The 11,372-nt window shown below is 49.7% G+C and overlaps 1 protein-coding gene across 1 annotated transcript; it reads right to left on the bottom strand.

Annotated features, from left to right (window-relative positions):
* Positions 1–6,067: 6,067 nt before the first annotated feature.
* Positions 6,068–9,561, bottom strand: LOC140347564 (mimecan-like). The gene is made up of 5 exons (XM_072434072.1): positions 9,489–9,561; positions 8,557–8,721; positions 7,687–7,889; positions 6,319–6,411; positions 6,068–6,244 (listed from the first exon to the last, which is right to left on the bottom strand). Exons 1-5 carry the CDS (start codon positions 9,505–9,507, stop codon positions 6,074–6,076), a joined length of 651 nt encoding a protein of 216 aa, XP_072290173.1. The 5' UTR covers positions 9,508–9,561; the 3' UTR covers positions 6,068–6,073.
* Between the last annotated feature and the right edge of the window lie 1,811 nt (positions 9,562–11,372).

The following is an 11,372-nucleotide window of genomic DNA, read 5'->3' as shown; positions in this document are numbered from 1 at the left end:
TCAGTCCGTTTCAGCCGTGTTTCAGTCCATGTTTCAGCCGTGTTTCAGTCCATGTTTCAGCCGTGTTTCGTCCGTGTTTCAGCCGTGTTTCAGGCGTATTTTAGTCCATGTTTCAGTCCATGTTTCAGCCGTGTTTCAGTCCATGTTTCAGCCGTGTTTTAGTCCATGTTTCAGCCGTGTTTTAGTCCATGTTTCAGCCGTGTTTCAGTCCATGTTTCAGCCGTGTTTTAGTCCATGTTTCAGCCGTGTTTTAGTCCATGTTTCAGCCGTGTTTTAGTCCATGTTTCAGCCGTGTTTCAGTCCATGTTTCAGCCGTGTTTTAGTCCATGTTTCAGCCGTGTTTCAGTCCATGTTTCAGCCGTGTTTTAGTCCATGTTTCAGCCGTGTTTCAGTCCATGTTTCAGGCGTATTTTAGTCCATGTTTCAGTCCATGTTTCAGCCGTGTTTTAGTCCATGTTTCAGCCGTGTTTCAGTCCATGTTTCAGCCGTGTTTTAGTCCATGTTTCAGCCGTGTTTTAGTCCATGTTTCAGCCGTGTTTCAGTCCATGTTTCAGCCGTGTTTTAGTCCATGTTTCAGCCGTGTTTTAGTCCATGTTTCAGCCGTGTTTTAGTCCATGTTTCAGCCGTGTTTCAGTCCATGTTTCAGCCGTGTTTTAGTCCATGTTTCAGCCGTGTTTCAGTCCATGTTTCAGCCGTGTTTTAGTCCATGTTTCAGCCGTGTTTCAGTCCATGTTTCAGGCGTATTTTAGTCCATGTTTCAGTCCATGTTTCAGCCGTGTTTTAGTCCATGTTTCAGCCGTGTTTCAGTCCATGTTTCAGCCGTGTTTTAGTCCATGTTTCAGCCGTGTTTTAGTCCATGTTTCAGCCGTGTTTTAGTCCATGTTTCAGCCGTGTTTCAGTCCATGTTTCAGTCCATGTTTCAGTCCATGTTTCAGCCGTGTTTCAGTCCATGTTTCAGTCCATGTTTCAGTCCATGTTTCAGCCGTGTTTCAGTCCATGTTTCAGTCCATGTTTCAGCCGTGTTTCAGCCGTGTTTCAGCCGTGTTTCAGCCGTGTTTCAGCCGTGTTTCAGCCGTGTTTCAGCCGTGTTTCAGCCGTGTTTCAGCCGTGTTTCAGTCCATGTTTCAGCCGTGTTTTAGTCCATGTTTCAGCCGTGTTTTAGTCCATGTTTCAGCCGTGTTTCAGTCCATGTTTCAGCCGTGTTTTAGTCCATGTTTCAGCCGTGTTTTAGTCCATGTTTCAGCCGTGTTTTAGTCCATGTTTCAGCCGTGTTTTAGTCCATGTTTCAGCCGTGTTTTAGTCCATGTTTCAGCCGTGTTTTAGTCCATGTTTCAGCCGTGTTTCAGTCCATGTTTCAGCCGTGTTTTAGTCCATGTTTCAGCCGTGTTTTAGTCCATGTTTCAGCCGTGTTTTAGTCCATGTTTCAGCCGTGTTTCAGTCCATGTTTCAGCCGTGTTTTAGTCCATGTTTCAGCCGTGTTTCAGTCCATGTTTCAGCCGTGTTTTAGTCCATGTTTCAGCCGTGTTTCAGTCCATGTTTCAGGCGTATTTTAGTCCATGTTTCAGTCCATGTTTCAGCCGTGTTTTAGTCCATGTTTCAGCCGTGTTTCAGTCCATGTTTCAGCCGTGTTTTAGTCCATGTTTCAGCCGTGTTTTAGTCCATGTTTCAGCCGTGTTTCAGTCCATGTTTCAGCCGTGTTTTAGTCCATGTTTCAGCCGTGTTTCAGTCCATGTTTCAGCCGTGTTTTAGTCCATGTTTCAGCCGTGTTTCAGTCCATGTTTCAGCCGTGTTTTAGTCCATGTTTCAGCCGTGTTTCAGTCCATGTTTCAGGCGTATTTTAGTCCATGTTTCAGTCCATGTTTCAGCCGTGTTTTAGTCCATGTTTCAGCCGTGTTTCAGTCCATGTTTCAGCCGTGTTTTAGTCCATGTTTCAGCCGTGTTTTAGTCCATGTTTCAGCCGTGTTTTAGTCCATGTTTCAGCCGTGTTTCAGTCCATGTTTCAGCCGTGTTTTAGTCCATGTTTCAGCCGTGTTTTAGTCCATGTTTCAGCCGTGTTTTAGTCCATGTTTCAGCCGTGTTTTAGTCCATGTTTCAGCCGTGTTTCAGTCCATGTTTCAGTCCATGTTTCAGTCCATGTTTCAGCCGTGTTTCAGTCCGTTTCAGTCCATGTTTCAGTCCATGTTTCAGCCGTGTTTCAGTCCATGTTTCAGTCCATGTTTCAGCCGTGTTTCAGCCGTGTTTCAGCCGTGTTTCAGCCGTGTTTCAGCCGTGTTTTAGTCCATGTTTCAGCCGTGTTTCAGTCCATGTTTCAGCCGTGTTTTAGTCCATGTTTCAGCCGTGTTTCAGTCCATGTTTCAGCCGTGTTTTAGTCCATGTTTCAGCCGTGTTTTAGTCCATGTTTCAGCCGTGTTTCAGTCCATGTTTCAGCCGTGTTTTAGTCCATGTTTCAGCCGTGTTTTAGTCCATGTTTCAGCCGTGTTTTAGTCCATTTTTCAGCCGTGTTTTAGTCCATGTTTCAGCCGTGTTTTAGTCCATGTTTCAGCCGTGTTTTAGTCCATGTTTCAGCCGTGTTTTAGTCCATGTTTCAGCCGTGTTTCGGTCCATGTTTTGTCCATGTTTCAGCCGTGTTTTAGTCCGTGTTTCAGTCCGTTTCAGCCGTGTTTCAGTCCATGTTTCAGCCGTGTTTCAGTCCATGTTTCAGCCGTGTTTCGTCCGTGTTTCAGCCGTGTTTCAGGCGTATTTTAGTCCATGTTTCAGTCCATGTTTCAGCCGTGTTTCAGTCCATGTTTCAGCCGTGTTTTAGTCCGTGTTTCAGTCCGTTTCAGCCGTGTTTCAGTCCATGTTTCAGCCGTGTTTCAGTCCATGTTTCAGCCGTGTTTCGTCCGTGTTTCAGCCGTGTTTCAGGCGTATTTTAGTCCATGTTTCAGTCCATGTTTCAGCCGTGTTTCAGTCCATGTTTCAGCCGTGTTTTAGTCCATGTTTCAGCCGTGTTTTAGTCCATGTTTCAGCCGTGTTTCAGTCCATGTTTCAGCCGTGTTTTAGTCCATGTTTCAGCCGTGTTTTAGTCCATGTTTCAGCCGTGTTTTAGTCCATGTTTCAGCCGTGTTTCAGTCCATGTTTCAGCCGTGTTTTAGTCCATGTTTCAGCCGTGTTTCAGTCCATGTTTCAGCCGTGTTTTAGTCCATGTTTCAGCCGTGTTTCAGTCCATGTTTCAGGCGTATTTTAGTCCATGTTTCAGTCCATGTTTCAGCCGTGTTTTAGTCCATGTTTCAGCCGTGTTTCAGTCCATGTTTCAGCCGTGTTTTAGTCCATGTTTCAGCCGTGTTTTAGTCCATGTTTCAGCCGTGTTTCAGTCCATGTTTCAGCCGTGTTTTAGTCCATGTTTCAGCCGTGTTTTAGTCCATGTTTCAGCCGTGTTTTAGTCCATGTTTCAGCCGTGTTTCAGTCCATGTTTCAGCCGTGTTTTAGTCCATGTTTCAGCCGTGTTTCAGTCCATGTTTCAGCCGTGTTTTAGTCCATGTTTCAGCCGTGTTTCAGTCCATGTTTCAGGCGTATTTTAGTCCATGTTTCAGTCCATGTTTCAGCCGTGTTTTAGTCCATGTTTCAGCCGTGTTTCAGTCCATGTTTCAGCCGTGTTTTAGTCCATGTTTCAGCCGTGTTTTAGTCCATGTTTCAGCCGTGTTTTAGTCCATGTTTCAGCCGTGTTTCAGTCCATGTTTCAGTCCATGTTTCAGTCCATGTTTCAGCCGTGTTTCAGTCCATGTTTCAGTCCATGTTTCAGTCCATGTTTCAGCCGTGTTTCAGTCCATGTTTCAGTCCATGTTTCAGCCGTGTTTCAGCCGTGTTTCAGCCGTGTTTCAGCCGTGTTTCAGCCGTGTTTCAGCCGTGTTTCAGCCGTGTTTCAGCCGTGTTTCAGCCGTGTTTCAGTCCATGTTTCAGCCGTGTTTTAGTCCATGTTTCAGCCGTGTTTTAGTCCATGTTTCAGCCGTGTTTCAGTCCATGTTTCAGCCGTGTTTTAGTCCATGTTTCAGCCGTGTTTTAGTCCATGTTTCAGCCGTGTTTTAGTCCATGTTTCAGCCGTGTTTTAGTCCATGTTTCAGCCGTGTTTTAGTCCATGTTTCAGCCGTGTTTTAGTCCATGTTTCAGCCGTGTTTCAGTCCATGTTTCAGCCGTGTTTTAGTCCATGTTTCAGCCGTGTTTTAGTCCATGTTTCAGCCGTGTTTTAGTCCATGTTTCAGCCGTGTTTCAGTCCATGTTTCAGCCGTGTTTTAGTCCATGTTTCAGCCGTGTTTCAGTCCATGTTTCAGCCGTGTTTTAGTCCATGTTTCAGCCGTGTTTCAGTCCATGTTTCAGGCGTATTTTAGTCCATGTTTCAGTCCATGTTTCAGCCGTGTTTTAGTCCATGTTTCAGCCGTGTTTCAGTCCATGTTTCAGCCGTGTTTTAGTCCATGTTTCAGCCGTGTTTTAGTCCATGTTTCAGCCGTGTTTCAGTCCATGTTTCAGCCGTGTTTTAGTCCATGTTTCAGCCGTGTTTCAGTCCATGTTTCAGCCGTGTTTTAGTCCATGTTTCAGCCGTGTTTCAGTCCATGTTTCAGCCGTGTTTTAGTCCATGTTTCAGCCGTGTTTCAGTCCATGTTTCAGGCGTATTTTAGTCCATGTTTCAGTCCATGTTTCAGCCGTGTTTTAGTCCATGTTTCAGCCGTGTTTCAGTCCATGTTTCAGCCGTGTTTTAGTCCATGTTTCAGCCGTGTTTTAGTCCATGTTTCAGCCGTGTTTTAGTCCATGTTTCAGCCGTGTTTCAGTCCATGTTTCAGCCGTGTTTTAGTCCATGTTTCAGCCGTGTTTTAGTCCATGTTTCAGCCGTGTTTTAGTCCATGTTTCAGCCGTGTTTTAGTCCATGTTTCAGCCGTGTTTCAGTCCATGTTTCAGTCCATGTTTCAGTCCATGTTTCAGCCGTGTTTCAGTCCGTTTCAGTCCATGTTTCAGTCCATGTTTCAGCCGTGTTTCAGTCCATGTTTCAGTCCATGTTTCAGCCGTGTTTCAGCCGTGTTTCAGCCGTGTTTCAGCCGTGTTTCAGCCGTGTTTTAGTCCATGTTTCAGCCGTGTTTCAGTCCATGTTTCAGCCGTGTTTTAGTCCATGTTTCAGCCGTGTTTCAGTCCATGTTTCAGCCGTGTTTTAGTCCATGTTTCAGCCGTGTTTTAGTCCATGTTTCAGCCGTGTTTCAGTCCATGTTTCAGCCGTGTTTTAGTCCATGTTTCAGCCGTGTTTTAGTCCATGTTTCAGCCGTGTTTTAGTCCATGTTTCAGCCGTGTTTCAGTCCATGTTTCAGCCGTGTTTTAGTCCATGTTTCAGCCGTGTTTCAGTCCATGTTTCAGCCGTGTTTTAGTCCATGTTTCAGCCGTGTTTCAGTCCATGTTTCAGGCGTATTTTAGTCCATGTTTCAGTCCATGTTTCAGCCGTGTTTTAGTCCATGTTTCAGCCGTGTTTCAGTCCATGTTTCAGCCGTGTTTTAGTCCATGTTTCAGCCGTGTTTTAGTCCATGTTTCAGCCGTGTTTCAGTCCATGTTTCAGCCGTGTTTCAGTCCATGTTTCAGCCGTGTTTTAGTCCATGTTTCAGCCGTGTTTTAGTCCATGTTTCAGCCGTGTTTCAGTCCATGTTTCAGCCGTGTTTTAGTCCATGTTTCAGCCGTGTTTTAGTCCATGTTTCAGCCGTGTTTTAGTCCATGTTTCAGCCGTGTTTCAGTCCATGTTTCAGCCGTGTTTTAGTCCATGTTTCAGCCGTGTTTCAGTCCATGTTTCAGCCGTGTTTTAGTCCATGTTTCAGCCGTGTTTTAGTCCATGTTTCAGCCGTGTTTTAGTCCATGTTTCAGCCGTGTTTTAGTCCATGTTTCAGCCGTGTTTTAGTCCATGTTTCAGCCGTGTTTCAGTCCATGTTTCAGCCGTGTTTCAGTCCATGTTTCAGCCGTGTTTCAGTCCATGTTTCAGTCCATGTTTCAGTCCATGTTTCAGTCCATGTTTCAGCCGTGTTTCAGCCGTGTTTCAGCCGTGTTTCAGCCGTGTTTCAGCCGTGTTTCAGCGGTACTTTCCCACGGGCAGCACGTTGAGGCAGGTGAAGGTGTCCGGGTTCTTGGACAGAAGCACTGGGTTCCCGTCCAGTCGGATCTCGGTGAGTCGGGGCCTGAGGTAATAAGTGTCGTTGGAGCGGCAGAACGTGTTCCCGTTCACCTCAGTGATGTTGTTGTTCTGTAAAACACACATTAAACATGTGATTCAAGGGTAAATGCTTCCACTGGGGCCTCTGCAGTTCCCCCTCTCACCTGCAGGTGCAGTGTCCTCACGTTCTCAGGGATGTGAGGCACCGCCTCCAGCTCATTGTCCGACAGGTACAGATTGGACAGCATTGTCAGTTTCTGTTTAAATAAATAATATGCACAGTATTTTACGCAACATGAACAAATAAGACAAGCCTCGGGAGCTAACAATGAGACGAGCCTCGGGAGCTAACAATGAGACGAGCCTCGGGAGCTAACAATGAGACGAGCCTCGGGAGCTAACAATGAGACGAGCCTCGGGAGCTAACAATGAGACGAGCCTCGGGAGCTAACAATGAGACGAGCCTCGGGAGCTAACAATGAGACGAGCCTCGGGAGCTAACAATGAGACGAGCCTCGGGAGCTAACAATGAGACGAGCCTCGGGAGCTAACAATGAGACGAGCCTCGGGAGCTAACAATGAGACGAGCCTCGGGAGCTAACAATGAGACGAGCCTCGGGAGCTAACAATGAGACGAGCCTCGGGAGCTAACAATGAGACGAGCCTCGGGAGCTAACAATGAGACGAGCCTCGGGAGCTAACAATGAGACGAGCCTCGGGAGCTAACAATGAGACGAGCCTCGGGAGCTAACAATAGGACGAGCCTCGGGAGCTAACAATAGGACTAGCCTCGGGAGCTAACAATAGGACTAGCCTCGGGAGCTAACAATGAGACAAGCCTCGGGAGCTAACAATAGGACTAGCCTCGGGAGCTAACAATAGGACTAGCCTCGGGAGCTAACAATAGGACTAGCCTCGGGAGCTAACAATGAGACGAGCCTCGGGAGCTAACAATGAGACGAGCCTCGGGAGCTAACAATGAGACGAGCCTCGGGAGCTAACAATAGGACGAGCCTCGGGAGCTAACAATAGGACTAGCCTCGGGAGCTAACAATAGGACTAGCCTCGGGAGCTAACAATGAGACAAGCCTCGGGAGCTAACAATGAGACAAGCCTCGGGAGCTAACAATGAGACAAGCCTCGGGAGCTAACAATGAGACAAGCCTCGGGAGCTAACAATGAGACAAGCCTCGGGAGCTAACAATGAGACAAGCCTCGGGAGCTAACAATGAGACAAGCCTCGGGAGATAACAATAGGACTAGCCTCGGGAGCTAACAATGAGACAAGCCTCGGGAGCTAACAATAGGACTAGCCTCGGGAGCTAACAATAGGACTAGCCTCAGGTTTATACCAAATGCACGTTTGGTTCAGGTCCAAAGATTTAAGTCATCGCACTTGGAGGAAACTGGGCATTACAGACATAAACTGAATTTAAATGGTTCCTATCGGTGGAAAGAGTCCCCGTGACCCTGTGCTCGTGTCAAAGGCTGGCACAGGCTGGCACAGGCTGGCACAGGCTGGTCTTGTTTACCTTGAAGGCGTTGGCTTTGACTCCTTTGGTCTTGAGCATGTTGAAGTTGGCGTTGAAGGTGGTGAGCTTGCCCGGGAGCATGGGCAGCTTGACCAGTTTGTTCTCTGCCAGGTTGAGTTCCTCCAGCAGTGAGAGTTTAGAGAAGGCTCCGTCCTCGATCTCTGAGATGAGGTTTCCCGTCAGGTCGATCCTCTTCAGCGTCACTGGACAAACAGACTCTTAATGCTCTGGACGGTTAATATGACCATGACCTTCACACTCATATGACCATGACCTTCACACTCATATGACCATGACCTTCACACTCATATGACCTTCACACTCATATGACCTTCACACTCATATGACCTTCACACTCATATGTCCTTCACACTCATATGACCTTCACACTCATATGACCTTCACACTCATATGACCATGACCTTCACACTCATATGACCTTCACACTCATATGACCTTCACACTCATATGTCCTTCACACTCATATGACCTTCACACTCATATGACATGACCTTCACACTCATATGACCTTCACACTCATATGACCTTCACACTCATATAACCATGACCTTCACACTCATATGACCTTCACACTCATATGTCCTTCACACTCATATGACCTTCACACTCATATGACCTTCACACTCATATGTCCTTCACACTCATATGACCTTCACACTCATATGACATGACCTTCACACTCATATGACCTTCACACTCATATGTCCTTCACACTCATATGACCTTCACACTCATATGACCTTCACACTCATATGACCTTCACACTCATATGACCATGACCTTCACACTCATATGACCTTCACACTCATATGACCTTCACACTCATATAACCATGACCTTCACACTCACATATGTCTGCAAAGTCCTTGCTGCCGATCTTCTGGATCTTGTTGAAGCGAGCGTAGAGATACGTGGTCTCTTTAGGCAGCGCTGGCACTGAGGTCATGTCTGGACTCACTTCCTCACAATAAACTGACCCAGTGAGACACACGCACAGCAGGCAGGTCGGCAGTTCTGTGGAGGAACGGCAGAACATGCTTAGAACGTGCTTAGAACGTGCTTAGAACGTGCATAGAACGTGCATAGAACGTGCTTAGAACGTGCTTAGAACGTGCTTAGAACGTGCTTAGAACGTGCATAGAACGTGCATAGAACGTGCTTGGAACGTGCTTGGAACGTGCTTGGAACGTGCATGGAACGTGCATGGAACGTGCATGGAACGTGCATGGAACGTGCATGGGAACGTGCATGGGAACGTGCATGGGAACGTGCATGGGAACGTGCATGGGAACGTGCATGGGAACGTGCATGGGAACGTGCATGGGAACGTGCATGGGAACGTGCATGGGAACGTGCATGGGAACGTGCATGGGAACGTGCATGGGAACGTGCATGGGAACGTGCATGGGAACGTGCATGGGAACGTGCATGGGAACGTGCATGGAACGTGCATGGAACGTGCATGGAACGTGCATGGAACGTGCATGGAACGTGCATGGAACGTGCATGGGAACGTGCATGGGAACGTGCATGGGAACGTGCATGGGAACGTGCATGGGAACGTGCATGGGAACGTGCATGGGAACGTGCATGGGAACGTGCATGGGAACGTGCATGGGAACGTGCATGGGAACGTGCATGGGAACGTGCATGGGAACGTGCATGGGAACGTGCATGGGAACGTGCATGGGAACGTGCATGGGAACGTGCACGGACTAAACCAGGTCTAAACCAGGACTAAACCAGACGCAGGAGAATCCATATTTAAAGCGGTTGCTCACCAGAGGCCTCTGCAGTCATGGGAGAAGTGTCTGGTTCATCAGCTGCAGGTAGCGCCCTCTACAGGAGACAGAGGCGTTCATATCAGAGTGACATGTGGAGGTGATTGTGATGAAAAGTTGAGGAAACATGTGGTGGTCCTCGAGCGGCTGAGGAAACATGTGGTGGTCCTCGAGCGGCTGAGGAAACATGTGGTGGTCCTCGAGCGGCTGAGGAAACATGTGGTGGTCCTCGAGCGGCTGAGGAAACATGTGGTGGTCCTCGAGCGGCTGAGGAAACATGTGGTGGTCCTCGAGCGGCTGAGGAAACATGTGGTGGTCCTCGAGCGGCTGAGGAAACATGTGGTGGTCCTCGAGCGGCTGAGGAAACATGTGGTGGTCCTCGAGCGGCTGAGGAAACATGTGGTGGTCCTCGAGCGGCTGAGGAAACATGTGGTGGTCCTCGAGCGGCTGAGGAAACATGTGGTGGTCCTCGAGCGGCTGAGGAAACATGTGGTGGTCCTCGAGCGGCTGAGGAAACATGTGGTGGTCCTCGAGCGGCTGAGGAAACATGTGGTGGTCCTCGAGCGGCTGAGGAAACATGTGGTGGCTCAAAGTCAACACCACAAACCAGTGAACTCACTTCTGAAGTAAAGCTCTGGTTCCTCTGCGGTTCACCTGTCGATGCCCCGAGGTAAACAGGAAGTGCAAGAGGGTAAACAGGAAGTGCAAGAGTGTAAACAACCCGCCTCCAGACACTGCCTTCACTATACATACACTACAGCAGGACTATAGTACCCCTGAGGCAGGAGCTAGTACTGACGTGTACTTAAAAGAGTACTTAAGAGTGTACTCGAGAGTGTACTCGAGAGTGTGCGCGAGAGTGTGCGCGAGAGTGTGCGCGAGAGTGTGCGCGAGAGTGTGCGCGAGAGTGTGCGCGCGTGACGTGTGGTGGAGCGTGTGGTGAAGCGTGTGGTGGAGCGTGTGGTGGAGCGTGTGGTGGAGCGTGTGGAGGAGCGTGTGGTGGAGCGTGTGGTGGAGCGTGTGGAGGAGCGTGTGGTGGAGCGTGTGGAGGAGCGTGTGGTGGAGCGTGTGGAGGAGCGTGTGGAGGAGCGTGTGGAGGAGCGTGTGGTGGAGCGTGTGGTGGAGCGTGTGGTGGAGCGTGTGGTGGAGCGTGTGGTGGAGCGTGTGGTGGAGCGTGTGGTGGAGCGTGTGGTGGAGCGTGTGGTGGAGCGTGTGGAGGAGCGTGTGGAGGAGCGTGTGGAGGAGCGTGTGGTGGAGCGTGTGGAGGAGCGTGTGGAGGAGCGTGTGGAGGAGCGTGTGGTGAAGCGTGTGGTGGAGCGTGTGGAGGAGCGTGTGGAGGAGCGTGTGGAGGAGCGTGTGGAGGAGCGTGTGGAGGAGCGTGTGGAGGAGCGTGTGGAGGAGCGTGTGGAGGAGCGTGTGGAGGAGCGTGTGGTGAAGCGTGTGGAGGAGCGTGTGGAGGAGCGTGTGGAGGAGCGTGTGGAGGAGCGTGTGGAGGAGCGTGTGGAGGAGCGTGTGGAGGAGCGTGTGGTGGAGCGTGTGGTGGAGCGTGTGGTGAAGCGTGTGGTGGAGCGTGTGGAGGAGCGTGTGGAGGAGCGTGTGGAGGAGCGTGTGGAGGAGCGTGTGGAGGAGCGTGTGGTGGAGCGTGTGGAGGAGCGTGTGGAGGAGCGTGTGGAGGAGCGTGTGGAGGAGCGTGTGGAGGAGCGTGTGGTGGAGCGTGTGGTGGAGCGTGTGGTGGAGCGTGTGGAGGAGCGTGTGGAGGAGCGTGTGGTGGAGCGTGTGGTGGAGCGTGTGGAGGAGCGTGTGGAGGAGCGTGTGGAGGAGCGTGTGGTGAAGCGTGTGGTGGAGCGTGTGGAGGAGCGTGTGGAGGAGCGTGTGGAGGAGCGT

This window comes from Eucyclogobius newberryi, unplaced genomic scaffold (genome assembly GCF_026437365.1).
Source record: "Eucyclogobius newberryi isolate DKJ021-1_F unplaced genomic scaffold, fEucNew1.0.hap1 SCAF_11, whole genome shotgun sequence".
NCBI lineage: Eukaryota > Metazoa > Chordata > Actinopteri > Gobiiformes > Gobiidae > Eucyclogobius > Eucyclogobius newberryi.
Note: the sequence above shows the minus strand (reverse complement) of the source record. Positions and strands in the feature narration are given on the sequence as shown.

Bases quoted from the DNA above. Each gene is read 5' to 3' on its own strand.
- LOC140347564 (XM_072434072.1), bottom strand. The intron at 7,890-8,556 runs GTGAGTGTGAAG...CTGTTTGTCCAG, and splicing joins CAAGGACTTTGCAGACATAT to TGACGCTGAAGAGGATCGAC. The intron at 6,412-7,686 runs GTAAACAAGACC...TTATTTAAACAG, and splicing joins TCAAAGCCAACGCCTTCAAG to AAACTGACAATGCTGTCCAA.